Source organism: Physcomitrium patens, chromosome 10 (genome assembly GCF_059467195.1).
Source record: "Physcomitrium patens ecotype Gransden chromosome 10, ASM5946719v1, whole genome shotgun sequence".
In the NCBI taxonomy this organism is placed as follows: domain Eukaryota; kingdom Viridiplantae; phylum Streptophyta; class Bryopsida; order Funariales; family Funariaceae; genus Physcomitrium; species Physcomitrium patens.
In genome coordinates this window covers 12,030,497-12,050,686 of record NC_143419.1, presented here as the reverse complement: position 1 = coordinate 12,050,686, position 20,190 = coordinate 12,030,497, and the positions used below count along the sequence as shown (strand labels likewise).

The 20,190-nt window shown below is 39.1% G+C and overlaps 2 protein-coding genes and 1 long non-coding RNA gene across 4 annotated transcripts; 1 reads left to right on the top strand and 2 right to left on the bottom strand.

The window, feature by feature from the left end:
• Nucleotides 1-454: 454 nt before the first annotated feature.
• Nucleotides 455-2,286, top strand: LOC112288049 (uncharacterized). Of its 2 annotated transcripts, XM_024531830.3 has the most exons (3): nucleotides 455-933; nucleotides 1,062-1,110; nucleotides 1,300-2,286. In XM_024531830.3, exons 1-3 carry the CDS (start codon nucleotides 835-837, stop codon nucleotides 1,620-1,622), a joined length of 471 nt encoding a protein of 156 aa, XP_024387598.1. In that variant the 5' UTR covers nucleotides 455-834; the 3' UTR covers nucleotides 1,623-2,286. The 2 variants fall into 2 exon arrangements, with proteins under 2 accessions (XP_024387598.1, XP_024387597.1); XM_024531829.3 differs by having other exon boundaries at nucleotides 1,062-2,286.
• Nucleotides 2,287-3,499: 1,213 nt separating this feature from the next.
• Nucleotides 3,500-5,376, bottom strand: LOC149988286 (uncharacterized). The gene is made up of 2 exons (XR_016505180.1): nucleotides 5,137-5,376; nucleotides 3,500-4,467 (listed from the first exon to the last, which is right to left on the bottom strand). It is a non-coding gene; the product is annotated as an uncharacterized LOC149988286 (long non-coding RNA).
• Nucleotides 5,377-6,043: 667 nt separating this feature from the next.
• On the bottom strand, nucleotides 6,044-9,577 carry LOC149988285 (heat shock 70 kDa protein BIP1). The gene has a single exon (XM_090253765.1). The coding sequence runs from the start codon at nucleotides 8,426-8,428 to the stop codon at nucleotides 6,440-6,442; it is 1,989 nt and encodes a 662-aa protein (XP_090109891.1). The 5' UTR covers nucleotides 8,429-9,577; the 3' UTR covers nucleotides 6,044-6,439.
• Nucleotides 9,578-20,190: the final 10,613 nt, after the last annotated feature.

Below are 20,190 nucleotides of genomic sequence, written 5' to 3'. Positions count from 1 at the left end.
ATCCCTTACGCTTTCTGGCTTTCCTCACTCTCAAGAGTTTCTTTAGCCTATTTTGTTCATTTCCATTTCTGTTCCCATTTGCGACATGAGACACAGGAAGTTGTGCATGTACCACCATTGCAACAAAATGGCACTGTTGCCCTGCTCAACTCCACAGATCCACACCAGGAAAAACAAGAAAGAAAGGGAAGCAGGTGCAAACCAGCACCAAAGACGATGCACGCTTGGAGGAAGAAGGAGATGAATGAAAGCATCGATGGATCGATGACTGATGGGAAATGCACCCACCGGAGAGGATGGGAAAGCCACGTCACGGAAACTAGGAGGATTGGAAAGCTCCCAAGAGGCCCGACCCATGGATAAGGAAAGTAGCGAGAGAGAGAGGCACAGAGAGAGCCCTCAGGGTACGCGTGCTTCCCAGGCCCCACTCTGCCTGCCTGCCTGCCTGCCTCCACTCTCACTGTCGCCAAGAACCCCACCTCCTCCCAACGCTTCCTTCCCTATCTCTCGCTCTCTGTCTGTCCGTCTCTCTCTCTCTCCCACTCCATACTCTCTCTGGAATCGCAACTCCCACGCCTCCCTGCGCTTCCTTCCTTCCTTCCTTCTCGCCCGCGGCGCTTCTCTCCATGGCTACTCCCGAAGGTGTGTCCACGCCGCCACGCAGGGATTCCAGAACCTCAACTCTACACTTCCTGCACTCTTCATCGAATGCGGATCCGCAATCCCGAATGTGCACCTGATCCTTGCGGACGTGCCCTGCCAATTCCCGCTAACTTACGCTTGTGCGCAGCCGCCACGAGGTAGCGCGCTCATCGGTGATTCACCAGACCAGCCATGAGGAGGCGGGGAGAGAACTCCTGCCGCGTGCCGATGTGTCGCGACTGCAAGGATGCCATGCGAGACGCATCCACACACGACGCCTCCGCCAGACAGGTCCAATTCTCGCTGTTTCTCGCCTCTGGGGTCAACCCAGTGCTTGCACCTCCGATGTATGCCCTTGTCTACCTCGGCACGGACTTGGTGGCCCCACCGTCTCACGAGCACGGGGTGTGTATTTGCAGGGAGAGACACCGCTGCTCACAACACCTGGTGGCAACAGCGCCGCACCTGGTACTGCACATTGGTCTCCAACTCATGGACGCGTTCAGCTCCCCGACGTGGATGCAATTAGGTTATGGGGTGCACGCATGTTGGAACCTCATGTCCCGAATGTCCGTCTCTTAGTGCTGAAAATTTCTGTTTCGGATTGTGGGTTGCCGGTTCGTCTCGTGGTGACCGTTTCCAACCGCACCGTGGCAGGAACTCAAGAACTCGACGACCCCGCCGTTCAGCTTGCCAACCTCACTATTGACCTCGACGACAACTGCGTGGAGCGCATCAAGGTGAAAGACAACGAGTCGGCCGAAGAAGTGGCCAGAAAGGTATGCCGGAGCAATAACCTGCCGGGCCAATTTGTGGCGCTTCTTGCAGAGCATATCATCGATCGCTATCCACGGCGACCGGTGGACCAGAAACCTGAGGAAGCCGCTGCAGTGGCAGGCGGCGAAGAAACCAGAGACAGCAAACCAGGGAGGAGCCAGAACGAGGGCACAACCATTCGGGAGAGCCCTCACAAAATATGACACGAGGAAGGGGAGGGAGCAAGGAGAAAGGGAAATGAACTTGCCACCTCAAACCGTGTAGTGCGACGCCCCTGGTCTTCCGATGCATGTTCTACTGCACAACCACCAACCTGGGGTACGAAATGCAGGATTCAGAATGCAACTGTGCATTAGAACAACATAATCGAATTACAAATAACCAATCCGTGCTAATACAGGGTTTGAGTCGCACCTCGTCGAGGAGTCGTGACACCTCCTGGTCGCGCCTTCCTCAACACCATAAAATTTAGGAATAACCATGTTTACTAAACATTAAACATTAAGTATTACTAAACATTAAAAATTTAGGAATAACCATGTTTACTAAACATCAAACATTAAGTATTACTAAACATTAAAACTACTTAACACTAAACAAAAGAGTAGTTCCAACATGTTATAAAGAGTTACAATCTAAGCACTTCTTAGAGCAAGTTCTAGAAATATAAGAATATAAAGCTTACAAAAGAGAGGATGAGTTGAAGATGTTCTACATAGAAACATGGGCACCAATAAACCTTTCTTCATAAGTATGGTTACAAATAGTCTTGCTTCCAACTAATGGCCAAAATTTGATGGCTCTTAATATACTATGTAGAGACAAAAAAAAATATAAATAAAATTCGCAATAGAAGAAATGTGAAAGTTAGTTTCTACCAGAGAAAAAGAACCAATTCCAATCACAAATTTAAATGCAACAATCACCCCACCACTAACAAATCAAGTAGCTATACTTCCTTGAAAGAAGTGCTTGCATCCATCTAAGATTGCTTAGACAACTTTATATTATCACATGCAAGAGCATGCAAAACAACCAGCTAAGCATCATTGGTCTTGGAAAATACTCTTTTTTCTTTGACAATGTTATAATTTAAGCATAATTACAAGAAAATCTTATTACATTAAAAAATGAAAGCAAATGAGAGATTAACATAACATTTGTACAACCTCAAAACACTATTCTAGCCATGTTACTTTGTAGGAATCATGATTCCATCACAAATTGAAGTTCTCACTCTAATAAGGTCCATGCCATCACAATATGGCACAATGATTCAAACATTGTGAACAAGGACAACAATCATATAAAAATTGCAATCCTCTTTGAAAAGAGACTACCATCAAAGGCTTGTCTTTAAAATCACAGCATGATGCAAAGGCAAGGACAAGTGGCAATCAAAATCAGTTTCAAAGTACCCCAAAAAAGACCACAAGAATCCAAAAAATAGATCCAAATCAACCTCCCCTTGCCCTTATTGCAAAAATATGGAACATTGCAATTATGACTATTTTTAAAACAAATCAAAAGATACCACAAATATACCAACAACTTCTTATGAAAACGCAAAGTCAAAATCTAGATAGAAGTTTAAAAAAATATGGAGGATATACCTCTTATATTCTATGTCCATATATACCACACAAGCATTTTTCTTCCAATAATCACTTTAATTAGAGACAACAAAAGATAAACAATGGTTCATTAATACAAAAGCCACACAAGATTTGATACACAACAAACAACAATTTGTCACACTCCATACTTGGTTGAACAAGGACTTCTCTACATTTGGTTTAATATTTGGTCAAGCAAAGACTCTACCTTGGTTGGTTCAATAGCAAGCCTCCATCTCCACACCTCTACTACCTAATCCAATCCTAATTCAACCTTTATCTTAATCCAATCAACCAAATCCTTCTAACTACCAATCTAATGATTGTTTGAACTAATTCTCAACCAACAACAAAAGAAGCATATTGATATCAATCCAACTCCAAACTTAAACTAATAATAAACACATATAATTACAAAAAATTTAACCATTCAACAGCCTGTATCACAACACCACCTCGACACCTCCTTTCCAATTAACATTCTAACCAAAAAATATGCACAATCTCAACCTTTCATAAATCCAAGATATCAAACAACTAATCAATGCTAACACATGGTTAGTATTGCACATTATCAAGGAGTCGCTACTCTTCATGCTTGCACCTTCCACCACACCTCCGAACTTCTTTAACCAGGTCTATACAATAACATTAAACACTAAACATTAAAACTACTTAAAACTTAATTAAGCAGTAGTTCCGATACTGTGCTTCACTGGCCTCGGGAGTGTGAGGTCGTCGGACTACAGAGCTGGGGCCACGCCTGGGGCCATGAGAAGCGGTCCAAGAGAAAGAACAAACCGGGTTGTGAATTCGGTGTCCATTGAAGCACGGAGTAAATATTCCACGTTTGCTGGGGCACCACGCGTGACCAAAGTTGCATTGGTCGCCATGACTGCAGCACGCCACCGGCACTTCGGCGAATCGTGTCTTCCATGAGCATTTGTTGCAACGTGGAGAGTCTGCGCCCAAGCAATCCCGCAACGCCGGATTGCTTCTCGCTCAGCTGACCTTCTGGTTCTGGGTTGCTGTGCTTGGCCTCGCTGACATCAGGAATGTCAATGACGAACGCATTTGTCGCAATAAATGTTTCGTTTTCCTGCCTTTTGTACATTATTCCGTTGACCAAATGATCGCCATCAAGTCTATCGTTGTTCATAACCTGACCCGAACTGGCGTTTTAGTCTGCGACGGACAATCTTCGTTGGGATCAAGAAGAGGTGTGCTTCAAACCGATCGACTGCGACATTCCTCGCTTACCAGAACCCTCCGCAACACTTGCCTTGTCGGAAACCGCACATTCTCTACAATGGTTCACGACGCCGCAGCATATGAGCAGGGCTTTCCTGTAACATCCAACTATCATCGATGCTAAACCCTTGGGTGTCCAGCCTACTCAGAATTGCCATAAATTCAGATCCTCTTCGTTGACCTGCCTATCAAAACGATGTCATGCATCTGTTCTGTGTATATCGTACTCTCAATACAAACTCTCAAAGTCATACTCGATTATGTCATTCCATAAATTGTCCAACTCATGGGACCCAAAACCGTCCATAAAGCGGTGCTAGGCTGAAAAGGATTCCATCATTTCGCACCATACCGACACAACACTAACCAGCACAATAGATATTGCTTACATGCACCAGCTCTGTTATGAACTTGCTATTCGACCGACTTGCACCCCCAATAACCCGATACCCATTTCAGAAGCTCCATGCACACAACGCAAAGCGGTCAACCAGCCCCAACATGTTCTTTGCCCCGTCAACAGCTCATCCATGACAACCATCACTTCGATACAACTCAGACGACATTCATCCTCAACACCAACTACACAACCTAGTAGCATCATCATCGTCATCAAATCCGTCATAGCCTCGAAAAGCAACATCGAAAATACACACACCGTCCATTCATTCCTAATCTCCAACCAAGCCCACCACCCTCAACATAACGTCATTACTTCGAGCCAGTCCACTAGTCAGCGATGCTATGTAAACAAGCAAAACATACACAATCGAAGCAGTCACCCTACGGACTCCGGAGGCGGAACCTATTTCGAAAACAAGACCGAGGTATCTGCCAAGCATCGACTCACAAATGTTGCATTCCCACTCCCGAATCCTGCCTGCTTCCATGACCAAGCCACACAACCTTCAATACCCTCCACCACTTTCACCCATGCACGGCACGAAATGCCCACCAGCAAAGACAACTGCCACGGATAAGGGATCCACAGAGCTTGACCAAACATTCCTCGACATACAACCCCTGACGACAGAGCAAAACCAACCCAACTCTGCCACGCCCCGGCACAATTCACGCATGTGAAATTCATGTCTCCAATCGCATTAGCAGCAGAATCCCCCTGCCCCTGACACCAAAATCTAGGTCACTTTCATCCACTCAAGTGGCTTCCATCCCCAACTAAACCCAAAACCTCAAAAACCCCACCTTGCACCACACCCTGCGCAGGTGCAATTGGCATTTAACCAGAACAACCTCCAGACAAAGCCCACATCACCTCGCATCCATAGACGTATGCCTCGCTTTCAATTCGATATCTTCACGGCCCACCTAAAACCCTCTCCAACCGCTGCCTTCTCAAGCTTGCAACAGCACCTCCCGCAATTGACTGGCCTCACTCCTAATACCCAAACGGCCCCTACAATCAAATGCTGCAACAAAATTGCAGCAATGTATCCCAACACAAAACACCCATACGCCCCAATCATGCACTCGAACTTCACCTGAAAGTCGGTGAAACTTCACCACTCCCCTTCCCCAAAATGACCCACTCCCATTCCACACATCCACCTCACCAACCACGCCTGCAATACATCGCACTCGCGTGTACCCATGCCTCCACAAATTACCAAACCGACGACGACATTCCCATACTCTGCTCACCTCAAAACCATCACAATCATTCCCATCCGCTCCACGACGACTCCAATTCGATAAGACAAAATGCACATGCCAACCCGCACCCCGACACCGCGAAATGTGAATGCATCACAGATGAAGTGATGATAGCTCTACATTAGTCTCACATGCATCACAACGTCCACATGAAACCCACTTAAAGACGTGGGATAGGTCGAAAAAAACTCCCACACCATCGTTTCTCTCCCTGCCCAATCTCTCTCCTCTGGTGGTGGTGGTGGTGGCTGCTGCTGCTGCTGCTGAATCTCGACTTCGGGCGAATCACTAAGCTGCGCCGCGGGTGCCCGTCCCTCGAGCCATCCCACGATGCCGCCGCGAGGAATCCCCACACCCCCGCCCTGGACGCCCGTCTCATACGAGCAGACCTACGCTTTACATCACCTCTACAATCCTCCTAATCACCGAACCGGGTGCGAATTCCGCACCCCGCCCGTTCCTACGCCTCCCCTGCCCCATTACAACTCCTCGTGGCTCTCGTCGTCGCTCTCGCCGTCCTCCGACGCGCCCGCACCCGGTGCTCCACCCGCGGCCTGGTACAACTTCGTCACGATCGGGTTGCAGATCCCCTCCACCTCCTTCAGCTTCTCCTGGAAGTCCTCCTTCTCCGCGCTCTGATTCTCGTCCAACCACTCCAACGCCTCCTTCATCGCCGTCTCGATCGTCTCCTTGTCCTCGGCCGAGATCTTCTCGCCCAGCTTGTCCCCCAGCTGGTTCTTCATGTTGTACACGTACGTCTCCAGACTGTTCCGGGCGTCGATCCTCTCCTTCACCTTCTTGTCCTCCTCCGCAAACTCCTCCGCCTCCTGCACCATCCGGTCGATCTCCTCCTGGCTCAGCCGACCCTTGTCGTTCGTGATCACGATCTTCTCCGACTTCCCGGTGCCCTTGTCCTCCGCCTTCACGTTCAGAATTCCGTTCGCGTCGATCTCGAACGTCACCTCGATCTGCGGAACCCCCCGAGGAGCCGCTGGGATGCCCGTCAGGTCGAATTTCCCCAGCTCGTGGCAATCCTTCGTCAGACTGCGCTCTCCCTCGAACACCTGGATCGACACCGTCGTCTGCTGGTCCTGATACGTCGTGAACACCTGCGACTTCTTCGTCGGAATCACCGTGTTCCTGGGAATCAGCTTCGTCATCACCCCTCCCACCGTCTCGATACCCAGCGTCAGTGGCGCCACGTCCAGCAACAGAATGTCCTTCGTCTCCTCGCCTCCCTCCCCGCTCAAAATCCCTCCCTGCACTGCCGCCCCGTACGCCACCGCCTCGTCAGGGTTCACGCCCTTGTTTGGCTCCTTCCCGTCGAAGTAGTCCCTCAACAGCTGCTGCACCTTGGGAATGCGGGTGCTGCCCCCCACCAGCACGATCTCGTGAATGTCCGTCTTCTGCAGCCCGGCGTCGTCCATCGCCTTCTTCACGGGGCCCATCGTCTTCCTGAACAAATCGTTGTTCAGCTCCTCAAACCTCGCCCGCGTCAGCGGCTCCGAAAAGTCCACGCCGTCGAACAGCGACTCGATCTCCACACGGATCTGGTGCTGGTTGCTCAGGGCCCTCTTCGCCCTCTCCGCCTCCCTCCTCAGCTTCCCGATCGCCTTCTTGTCCTTGCTAATGTCCCGGTTGTGCTTCTTCTTGATCAGCTTGATGAAGTATTCCATGATGCGCTGGTCGAAGTCCTCCCCTCCCAAATGAGTGTCGCCATTCGTCGACAGCACCTCGAACACGCCGTTGTCGATCGTCAGCACGCTGACATCAAATGTGCCGCCTCCCAAATCGAACACCAGGATGTTCTTCTCCCCGCCCTTCTTGTCCAACCCGTAGGCGATGGCGGCCGCGGTGGGCTCGTTGATGATGCGAGCCACGTTCAGCCCCGCTATCACTCCCGCATCCTTGGTGGCCTGTCGCTGCGCATCGTTGAAGTACGCGGGCACCGTCACCACGGCGTCCTTGATCTTCTTCCCCAGGTACGCCTCCGCGGTCTCTTTCATCTTCACCAGCACCATGGCGCTGATCTCCTCCGGCGTGAACACCTTCACCTCGCCGTCCTTCACCTTCACCTGGATGTGCGGCTTCCCATCCTTGTTCACGATCTTGTATGGAAACAGCTTGATGTCCTTCTGCACCTCCTTGTCCTCGAACTTCCGACCGATCAACCGCTTCACGTCGAACACCGTCCGCTCGGGGTTCACGGCGGCCTGGTTCTTCGCCGCCTCGCCGATCAGACGCTCATTGTCCGTGAATGCCACCCACGAAGGAGTGATACGATTCCCCTGGTCGTTGGCGATGATCTCCACATGCCCGTTCTTGTATACGCCCACGCACGAGTAGGTCGTCCCCAGATCAATTCCGATCACGGTGCCCAGCTTCGCCGCCTCTTCTGCGGCGCCGAAGCTCCCAGCCACGCCGGCCGCGAACAGCAGGCCCAGCACCAGCAGTGTGTGGCGCCCCATGGTGCCCCACTCCGCGCAAACTCTCAGTCCGCGAACAAAAACCTAACAGCAAGCACCTCCCGCAAAACCGACCCAAGGCGGATAACGTCCGACACCGAAAACAAAAACCTCCTCGATCGAAACTAGTCCCTTAGGCAGTGCCCGCAGATTTATGCAAGCCCAAGCACCGCAGATCTAAGCACGTAAAAGGTAGCCACGACAAGAAAGACGAAAGCGCACCCTCGATTGACGCAGTGCCAGAGGCGAGTGCTGGGAATATAGGGCTGCGCGGGGCCTCGTAAGTTCTGGAGAATTCGCTTCGCCGTGAACCGGAGGTTGGTCGTTACCAAGCCAGCCCCTCGCCCTGTCGGTGTGAATGCAACCGCTGGCCGAGAGGCTCTGGTTGGCCCAGATTAGTTCAGGCCTAGTCATCGGAGGCCGTGATTGGCCCAGGGGACGCCCGATCGCGTCACGGCCCCGGGGAGGGCTGCCATTGGTGGGCACGCGTATGACTGGGATCTATGACGTGAATTGGTGGGGGTTAAATTTCTGCCCACGTAAGCTTCTTCTACTTCCCTGCTACTGTTCTACCCCGCCCCCCCCCCCCCGCCGCTACATGCCCCATCCCTTGCAATCTTTGTATGCATGTGTATGGATTTCTGCTATTCCCACACTCTTTCAACAGAAATAAAATAAAATAAAATAAAATAAGCATCGCAACGCATAACTATTCAATTATTTATACTCATACACATGCACACAATTCGAATGCATCGGCATCGGCATCTTCACTTAATTTTAAAGAATTAGTTTAATGTAAAATTAAAATTATTTCAATAATAAAGATATCTAACCATGTTTGTTTTCTGAATTATTTTAAGATACACATGTTTGGTTTATTATTTTGATACCAATAATGTATTGATATTAAAATAGCAGCAGTAATTGTTTTTAACATGTAAAATATGCCAAAGTCAAACCTACAAGTGACTTTAATAAAAGACCATAAAAGATACAATAGTTCTGCAAGATTGCATAAATAACTAGGTACACATCACAGATAATGGTACATTCTAAACAATCAAGATTAACAAACAGTTTGGAATTAATTTCATTATCATCAAAGCCATACTTTCTTGATCAAATGGGTTGTTTTCTGTTTGGTGTGTTATACACTAATCCAATATATTGTTAACAAATACACTGACCAAAAATTGTAGTTTCAATATATTTTTGCTCTTAATATATAATATTACCAAACAAATATTTTTTTCAAAGACAAAATTTATCATAAATAATATCAAAGAATAGTTCCTATTTTTAAAATCTGTAAATTTATAAAATTATTTAATTTTGGTATAACATAAGTATTTAATCATATTTAAATTAATAAAAGATTTATCCTTGGTGCATCAAAGTTAGCATAATTACAAGATTTTCCAAATATTTAATGGTATATTTATTACTTCAATAAGCCAATATTTGAACTTGTTTCACAAATGATGTCTTATATTTGAAACTTTTTATGTACAACCTTGGTCAATGTGATCATATTATGTGAAAACCAACTTGGAAATGCAGTGTGCACCAAGATGTAAATACTAAATTGTATTTGCAAAAGACAAAGAACCTTACATCTCAATTAAATTCTAAACAAACTTAATTTGATGGAAAAGAAATAATGTCTTGTCTATAATCTTAATTAATTCTTAGAAGTGGATGTTTTTCATATAGAGGACACATTCAATATGACTTACAAAAAGGATCTAAATGTATTTTTTTTTATTAGGAAGACACATTAAACATAATCTAAATAATTTCCATCTTTGTATATATACAAAATTTAAGTAGTCTTAACATGTATAATTTATAGTTATTATATCTTTAAAGTAAAAAGATAAAATTATTTTATAATTAAAAAAAAGAAGAAAAATTAACAATACAAAAAATCTTCTTTCAAAACATAGTAAAAAACTACCTTAGAGATATAGATAATAGTCAAAGAAGTAGTAAAAGTAACAAGTGCTAATGCTATCTTTTTAAAAAATAGACTTCTATTTAGTTTGTAGAGCTATAAATATGACATAACAAAGTAATTTAATAAAATTATTATCATGGATATTTTGAAATAGAAATAAATAGTAGTTTATAGAAAAATTTACCTACAAAAATTAGATGTTGATACTTGTCACGAATATACTATATAAGAAACCAAACAAGAAGTTGAACAAAAGAATTTTAACAAAAAAAAAACTTACAAGAACTTGATTAAACTAGATGAGTATAAGATCAACACTAAGAATAGTGAATTAGAACCCTAAGAGATGTGTTGTTGAGATTGAGGATCTCCTCAGCCTCAACTCCAATATATATTAGATGTTAGGAAGTTTTTCAAAAAGTTTCTATGTTGCTTGAAGATGAAGCAACCTTAAGAAGCTCGTTGAGAAGTTTCTATGTTGTTTGAAGATTAAGCAAACTTAAGAAGTTTTTGAAGAAGTTCTTATGTTGCTTGAAGATTAATCAAACTTAAGAAGTTTTTGAAGAAGTTCTTATGTTGCTTGAAGATGAAGCAATCCTAAGAAGCTTCTCAAATAACTTCTTTAATCTTCTTAGAACTTTTTAAAACTAACTAGATTATTTTAAGAACCTTAAAGAACCTTTTAAGAATCTTTTAAGAATCTTTTGAAATCTTTTAGAATCTAATAGAATATTTTAAAGAATATTCTTTAAAACTTCTTATTGGATGTTTGTAACAATACTAAGAGATGACCAATTATGAATTTAAGTCAAAATTACATTTTAAGATACAAAATTTCATTCATACAATAATTTCGATATTTTTTTTTATTGATCAAAGAACAAAAATAAAGAGAAGGCTTAATAGAGTTTGGTCAAGAGTTGATTTTAAGTAGTTTGGATTAATATTGAATTGTTAAGAGTTTTTTAAAGTAAAAGGTGCTTTAAGTGGTTTGGATTTTAGAGAAATAAAATAGAGTTTATATGTGTGAGAATTTTGTGAACATTATAATATATTTGTGACTAAATATTTTTAGGCTTATGTATCTATTTATCTTAAATATTTTTTTGTAAATTTAAAATCAAAATAATAATTAGATCATAGATTATTAAAATTCAGCTTGGTTAGGATCTTAGAATTTGGGTTTTCAAATTCAATTAAGATTTCTTTGATTTTGAATATTCTTCCATATATATATATATTTTTTGTGAGCACATTGTAAAGTTAATTTTTAAACAGATTGTCAATTTTAAGTACAAGTAAATGATTCAACAAACAAGTATTACTGATAAAAGATCAATGTTAAGGTTAGAGAAAGAGGACAATTGATACATTAGAGATTATAATATATGCAAAAAATTTAAGCAAAATCAACAACTTCATCAATACTTATTAAGGTTTTAAGATTGTCTTAGGATAAACTAGTATCAATTAGATTTTGATTAGGATTGTTATAGACATCCAACAAGAAGATTTTGAAAATATTTTGAAAATATTTTATTAGATTCTGGAAGTTTTTATAAGATTCCTCAAATATTCTAATAGGAGGTTTTTAAAAAAATTTAAAATATTTTAATAGAAGATTTTAAAAAAGATTTCTAAAATACTTTAGAAGGTTTTAGAATATTCCTAGAATATTATAATAGATTCTAAAAAGTTCTAAGATGATTAAAAAAATTGTTTGAGAAGTTTCCTAAGATTGCTTTATTTTTAAGTAAAATGAAAACTTCTTAAGAAGCTTCCTGATATTTAGTATATATTGGAGTCAAGGCCAAGGGAATCTTTAATCTCAATAATATATTTCTTGAGGTTTTAGCTCACTTCTCTTAGTGATGATTTTATACTCATATGATTTAATCAAGTTCTTGCTAGCTTTTTTATTGAAATTCTTTTGTTCAACTTCTTGTTTGGTCTCTTGTATAGTATGCCCATGATAGTTTGTTAAGATTGCCTTCTTATCTATACTAGAGCTTGATCCTTCTTGATAGAGAGTAGATTACCCCTCTTCTTCAAGGCATCTAAGCAGTTTAGAAATTACAAATCATATTCTATTAAATTGGTATTGTTTAGAAATTTTATTTTTTATCATTTACAATGGCTAGAAGTGAAGATATTAGTATAATTGAGTCTCTTGAGTCTAAGTTAGATATTATTATTAGTATGCTAAATATTTTGTCTTATAACATTATTAAAATTGAGGAATGTTTTGTAAGTTTTCATAGTGATGCAAGACCTAAAATAATTCAACTTGTGATACAATTACTTTCTCAAGCTTCTACATATAAGGAGGCGGTGGTATCTGTACTTCAATAAGAAAATTCAACTATTCAACAACGTAAGGAGCCTTGAATTAATCTTCCAAAATAATTTGTTGGCACATGCTCCAAGTTTCAAGGATTTGTTAATTAAATTTGATTGGTATCATTTTTACAATCTAAGCGCTATTCAACGAAAGAGTCACAAGTTAATTTAGTTGGAACCTTGCTCACAAGTCAAACCTTATTTTGATTGAAAGATAAGATTTAGTGATCTAGCCTAGCCTTCATCAATCAATTTTGATATAAGTTGAAAGATAATGTCAAAGATTTATTGTTGACAATGCCAAGAATAGGTTCATTGAAGCAATTTATTGCTCGGGCCTTTGCATGGATCAATCAATGCTTAAAAAAAAGATTTAATTAGGTAAATAAAAGTGAAGCCATATCGACATCTTCTAAGTTTTTGGAAGTTTACTTGTCTAAACCAAGGCCTATGAAAATTAACACAATATATTTTAAACTTCTTATTGAACAAAAAAGACTTATTGTTGTCAAAAATATTTGTGTCTATCTTGTAGAGAATCCAAGTATATTGCTCAACATTGTCTAAAAAAAAAAAGCAATCACAAAATGAAGAGCATGGTTGCCTAAGAGGATGATATATTGAAAAACAAGTTTCTCCAACTACAATAGAGATCATGTAGCTAAAATCTTTCATAAATCCTATTAAAGATCCTATTCCCTCTTCAAATCCCTCACCTTATTTTACAATAGAAGTTTTTTTAAGACCAAAATATCACAAAGTCTTAGCCTTATTAGATTTAGGAGCCTCAGCTTCTTTTATAGATAAAGACTTTTTCAAAAAAATAAGATATAACCTTTGTTAATATAATCAAACTTATAGATGTAGAAGTAATAGGTGGTCGTTCTTTATGTTTTTGAGATGTTATCAATGAAATTAAATCTTGAGAAGTAATATTTAATAGTTATAATAGGTAAATAATATTTAATATAATTAGATCTTATTTTAATCTAATTTTTTTTAATAGTATTGTGTATAAAAAGTCATAACTCTGAAATAGATTAGTTTTTTTGTTACTTTGATTTTTTTCATAGTTTTATCGAAGATTTTGTTCGAGATTTAAAAAATAATAAGACCTATACATACAAACTATTATAAATTAGTGTGAGAACTTTTATGCATGTTGCAAAATAGTAGTCAACTTTTGTTACGTACACTACATCTATTGTTCATAGTGAAAATATTTTAAATGGCATTTCAAGCCTATACCAAGTTTATTTTGATATTTTTAAAAAATAAATAAAGATATTCTTTCAAAGAATTGTCTTTATGATTTTTTTCATTGATCTTCAAGAAAGAGCTAAACGACTATTTGAACCAATCTATAGCCTATCACAAAACGAGTTGATTGCACTCAAAGAGTATATTAATGAAAATTTTACTAATAACTTCACATGCCTTTTTAAAGCTCCAATTGGGGCTTTTATATAATTTGTGAAGAAAAGTCTAATCTGTGAGGATGTATATGGACTATTGAGGACACAATAAGATTGCTATCAAGAATTAGTACCTTCTATCTTTGATTTTAGGACTTTTTGATCAATTGAATGAAGCAAAGATGTATGTGAAAATAGACATACAAAGAGCATATAATCTAGTATGTATTAAAGAAGGAGATGAATGAAAAATTGTGTTTCAAATCAAGTATATGCATTTCAAATATAATGTCATGCCATTTGGATTTATAAATGCATTGGCTACTTTTCAACATCTAATAAATAATGTCTTTAGTGAGTTTCTTAATGATTTTGTCTTTCATTAATTAGATGATATTTTATTCTATTCTAAGAATACATAAGAGCATAAAGTTTATATTCATTGTGTTTTAGAAAAAAATGCATGATTATATGCTAAGATAAAAGAGTATATATTTCACACTACTCAAGTTGACTTCTTAAGATATATTATCTCAAACGATGGTTTTATAATGAATCCTAAGAAGGTCAAGACTATCATAGTTTCGAAGATGTGATAAATTGTCAAAGATATGCAATGTTTTTTAAGATTTGCAATTTGTTCTTAGATCTTAATGTAAAACGTTTTTACATTTGACACTTTGTCTGATACATCTGATAGTTAATGACAAAGTAGAGTAGTGCAATGAAACTAAAGCATTATTTGAACCTTTAGAAAATATATTTATTTATATATCTTAATTATATTAAATCAATTGTTTTGAGGCATTTTTTATTAAATCACATTCATTTAAGTTTCCTTATGGTGTTGTTTTATAATCAATGGGAATAGATGACAAGCTCTACTTGGTAACTTTTTATTTTAAGAAATTTTTAATAGCTAAGATTAATTTTTAGATTCATGACAAAGAGCTCTTTATAATCATAGATTCATTTTGTGAATGGCATCATTATCTAAAAGACACCTTATATTCAGTTCTTGTATATATGAATCATAAGAACTCGAGTATTTCTTGTTGGTATATGTTTTGATTTATCATTAAGCTTATTTGAGCATGTATTTATTTAGATTTGATTTTAATATTATTTATTGATAAAAAAATTTAAGATTTATTAAACTCTATTTTTAGATATTATTATATTATATTGAAAGAAGATCATCTATCTTTTTATCAATAAAGAATGATTTCCTTAAACTTAAAGAATTTTCACCTTCTAGTAATAAAATTAACACTAACTATTGATTTAGCCTTTGTCAAGTAAGTTCAAATAAGTATGTACTTTGATTTTCTTCTTTAAATATTAGAAATAATTTGTCTAAGTTTCATGATACTTTTAAGTTTGAATTCAAGAAAATATACTTTATTTTGAAGGTCACCTATATGTTCTATAAGAAGAAGCACAATTATGTGTTTTTCAAGCATGACTCAATTTTCTAGTAATAGGATATTTTGGTTTCAATAAGAAATTGGAGCTTATATCTAAAGATTTTTGGCGGCTATAAATATAAAAGGCTATAAAAGACTTTGAGCACTCATGTAATGTTTGTCTAAGATTAAAAATTCCTTGTCATAGATTTATGAATTTCTCTAGCAATTATCTATTTTGGAACAACCATAGTCTTTAGTTTCTATGGATTTTATAATAGATCTTTTAGTATCGAATTTGTATGATTTTTATTTGTAATAGTAGATTGTTTTGCCAAAATAGCACATTTTGTATTACATATAAAATCTATCACAAATAAAAAAAAACAACTAAATTTTTTCTTGGTATTATCCATCAATATTATAGATTATTTAAGGATATTATATCGGATAGCAAAATCCAATTTATATTAAGATCTAAGAGAATTATTTTTGAAATTTTAGTTATGGATTTATATCTCTCTTTGATCTTTTATCTTCAAATTAATGGACAATTAAAATGGATGACTCAAGTTCTTGAAGATGATTTGAAGATTACCATCAATAATCATCAAGATGATTGAACAGTTCTTTTGTCCCATGGCAAAGTTTGCATATAATAATTTAGTATATTTTCTTATTTAACAAATATCTTGATTTATCAATTATAGTTATCATCCATGACTTGATACTTTTGAATTTTCAAAAGTTCATAATCCTACAACAAAAGATTTGATAAATCATTTATCAATACTTCATACAACAATGAAGATACTATTAAAAGAAATTCAAGAATGATGAAAGATCTATGGAGTGTCATGATAGATAGAATTGCTTGAAGAAAGCATTGCACCTCTTGTTGCCACTAATTTTTCAAACAAGTTGTAAGATTAAAAAATAAAAATATAATTATAGTTTGTTTTCAAAAAGAAAAATACATCAAATATACAAATATAAGATGTTGTCAAGGACATACACTAGGAAGTTGTAGAAGATTCTAGAAGGTTCTAGAGAAGCTTTATAGTTCGTAGAAGCTACTTGAAAAGTTTTCAAGCTCGTGGAAGTTGCTTGAGAAGTTTCCTAGCTTGTGGAAGCTGCTTGAGAAGCTTCCTAACTTATAGAAGCTACTTAAGAAGCTTCCTAGCTTGTAGTATATATAAGAGCTGAGATTGAAGGGATCCTCAGTCTCGACAACACACCTCTTGGAGCTCTAATTCACCTCTCTAGTGTTATTCTTGTACTCATTTGATTAATCTAGTTCTTGCCGACTCTTCTTGAGCTTCTTGTTTAGATTTCTAATCAGTATTCTAAATTTGTGACAATTTGTTGAGACTGCACTCATCTTTCATATTAGAGCTAGTTCTTTCTTCTTAGAGTGTAGATTAGTCCTCTGCTTGAAGGTACTAGTATTTTAGAGGTTGCGGATTATCCTCCTCTAAATTGATATTTCTTCTATAATAATATTGGAGTCTTATCTTTCTTGGAGAGAGTGGATTATCTCTCTTCTTGAAGATTTTAAGGCATTTTAGAGGTTGCAGAGTACCCTCTTCTAAACTAATACTGCCTTCTTGTAGAGTCAATTCTTTCCTTTTCTTAGAATGGCTAGAGGTCAAGATATTAGTATGACTAAAAGTTTGGAGTCCAAGTTGGATGCCATTATAAATGATCTTGCTACGTTGTCGTATTACGTGCTTTCCTGCTCGAGAACACGCCGGACGTCTGGCTGTAGAAGGTAGTATGGAGATTCGCAGATAGTCAAGCAGTCTATCAGTTTTTGACTGTTGGAATATGAAAGACTGCAAGAATACACCGTAAATCTATACAGATGTCCTTCGACTGCTTGTCGAAGTCCTTTTTGCCCCAGCCGGTAGGTCTCTAGACGTTACAGAGAACCCCGAATAACCCAAACTGCTAATCTTCAATACCGCTTTATACTCACGATCTTGTATCCACCGACTGTCTTGTTAGATTAACCCAATAAATTTCATTCACTCCGCATACTCAATCCTATAGATACCCTTTTAACTCTTCATCATAGACGTAACTCGATTTCACAAAACAGTCAAGAGTAATCAATCCACTTCATTAAAAATCCCGATTCACCATTACAACACTGACTTCAGCAACGATTGCCTCAGTCTTCCCAAAACCCTATGAAGAAAAAAAAATCCAATTCTCTGTCTTCTTTCCCCGCCCGAAGCGTGAAGCTAGCTCTCTCCTATCCTTAAAACTCCTCCAAAACTTATTCTCCCCCCTAACCTTATCCTTTGAATTTCTTCAATCTTCCGTCTTGGATCCGAAATTGGCTCCCACCGTCAGAGCTTGGATCCAAAATTGGCTCTCGTCGTCAGAGCTTTTTTTTCTATTTTTACCTTTAAGAGATCCTTTTACCAAAAACAACGTTCCTTGAAACGGCACAGAGAACAGGACAGCCTGAAACAGAATCGAAACCCCGTAATCGGGACCACATTGCGTCCCCCGACCAATTCAGGCCTCATATTGGCTAAGAGTCCAGTAGTAAGACCCGGATGTCCCCGTAATTGGATCAAATTGGTCCTTCACATCAGATTGGCTGAGGCCCGTAGTAAGACCTGGATTTTCCCGTAATTAGACTACATTGGGTTGCTCGGCTAATTCAGGTCTCATATTGGGTAAGAGGACCCGGATTAGATTCTTGAAATTGGATCCAATTGGCTCTTCGAACCAAGCTCACCTGTCGTGTGAATTGGTCCTTTCTCTTCCTGCTGACTCCCATTATTGGAATCGAACGGAGCATTTCAATATGCCCCGACTGACTGTAACGGGGTGACTGAACCTGGCCACTCAGTATTTGCACTGAAGTTGGTCGTTGCTCCCAATATTCGAGGTAACTGAACATTAATAAAAGTCCCTTTTCTTTATATTTTCACGGTATACTCGTGTTACAACACGACATCCACCCCCTCTGAACCTGTGCATCCTCCGGTATGCACCAATTTATCCAATTGCTGTTTGATTCAGAATATATCCTCTACGTCTTTGTCCAGTTCGTATCACGGCCATAATCATGTAAGCTAGTAATTACATATAGAAATAGGTAGAAGTAAATAAAAGTATATAAAAGTAAGTTAATTCTATAATATTTAATATAGAAGCTTCCTAGAAACTTCCTAGACGTTGCTTTGACTTCATAGGTGTCTTTAATTGACTTTTTGGATTAGAAACGTGGTCAACAAGTTGGCCATGTGCCACACATGTTGTTAGCTTGAAGATCAAGCTAACTATGTGGCCCACACATAGAAAAACTTGCCTTGTAAGTCAAGGCATGTGTCCTACAAAGTCAACACATATTGGAGGTCCTATAGAACTTCGCCACGTAGCCCCTAGTTAGATAGTATATATAGAGACAAGAGTGAAGGCTTCTTCACTCTTGTCAACTCCTTTCTTGCTTCTAGTCCAGGTTCAAGAGTCTTTAGTTTCTTGTCTTGTGGCAATAGCCATTCCAGTTTCCTTTTAATATACCTACTTGTTTATATTTTGACTTATTATATCGAGATAGCCTTTTGGTGTATATTTTCCCTCATCGAGTCTTTGTCCTTGACAGATTGACAAGAGTACACTTACAATATCAGAGCTTTGTTTTTTCTTGAGTAAGAGTGGATTACCCCTTTCTCTTGACAAGACACAAGCGTATTAGAAGTTTGCGGATTACCCACTTCTAAACTGATATTGTTCTTAGTATCTTCTTTGTTATCAAGTCTTTCTTTTCTTTTGTCTTAAGCAATATCAAACAAATTTTTCTTCTTAGTGTCATTATGACAGAGCTTGTTGAAATAAAGAGTGCAATGGCACAAATGCAAGAGCAAATGAAGGAGTTAATGCTTGCGATGCATCAACTCAATTCACCAACACAAGAAAGAACAAGAATAGCAGAAAGTGGAGATATAGAGATGATCGGAGCTGCTTCAACATCTACAACAAATCACGTTCCCTCTCCAATTGTACAACACCCTATAAGCACTAGAGAACCAAGAATTGCCTTACCTGAGAAATTTGATGGTACGAGATCAAAGTTTCGAGGGTTCATCAATCAAGTACAATTGGCAATTGAACTTCAATCGCAAAGCTATCCAACTCCAGGATCACAAGTCAGGTTTATTGGCACTCTACTTTCTGGTTCTGCATTATCGTGGTTTTTGTCTTTTCTTGAACAACGAAATCCAATATTGGACAATTTGGAAGCTTTTTTGGCGGAGTTTCGATCTATGTATGGTGAACACGATGTAACTCGTGTTGCAACAAATAAGATCCGAATTCTGCGACAAGAAAATCGCTCAGTAACAGTATATGCTTCACAATTTCGACAACTTGCAATTGACATCAAGTGGGATGATGCTGCACTCATCAGTCAATTTCTTTATGGATTGCAATACGAAGTAAAGAAATTGATGCTCAACTTACCTGATCCTCAAACTTTGAGTCAAGCAATCGATTTTGCGGTAAAATGTGATAATCGACTTTTCGAATTTTGATCCGAGAATCATTCACGGGAACCTCAACGTTATTACTCAATGGCAACATCAACATCTTTGCCAAACGTACATTCAGAAGTAGAAAACATGCAAA

Excerpts from the sequence above, each read along its gene's own strand:
- LOC149988285 (XM_090253765.1), bottom strand. The coding sequence starts at position 8,428 with ATGGGGCGCCACACACTGCTGGTGCTGGGCCTGCTGTTCGCGGCCGGC.
- LOC112288049 (XM_024531829.3), top strand. The coding sequence starts at position 835 with ATGAGGAGGCGGGGAGAGAACTCCTGCCGCGTGCCGATGTGTCGCGAC. Across the intron at positions 934-1,061 it reads ACGACGCCTCCGCCAGACAG|GGAGAGACACCGCTGCTCAC; the intron begins GTCCAATTCTCG and ends GTGTATTTGCAG.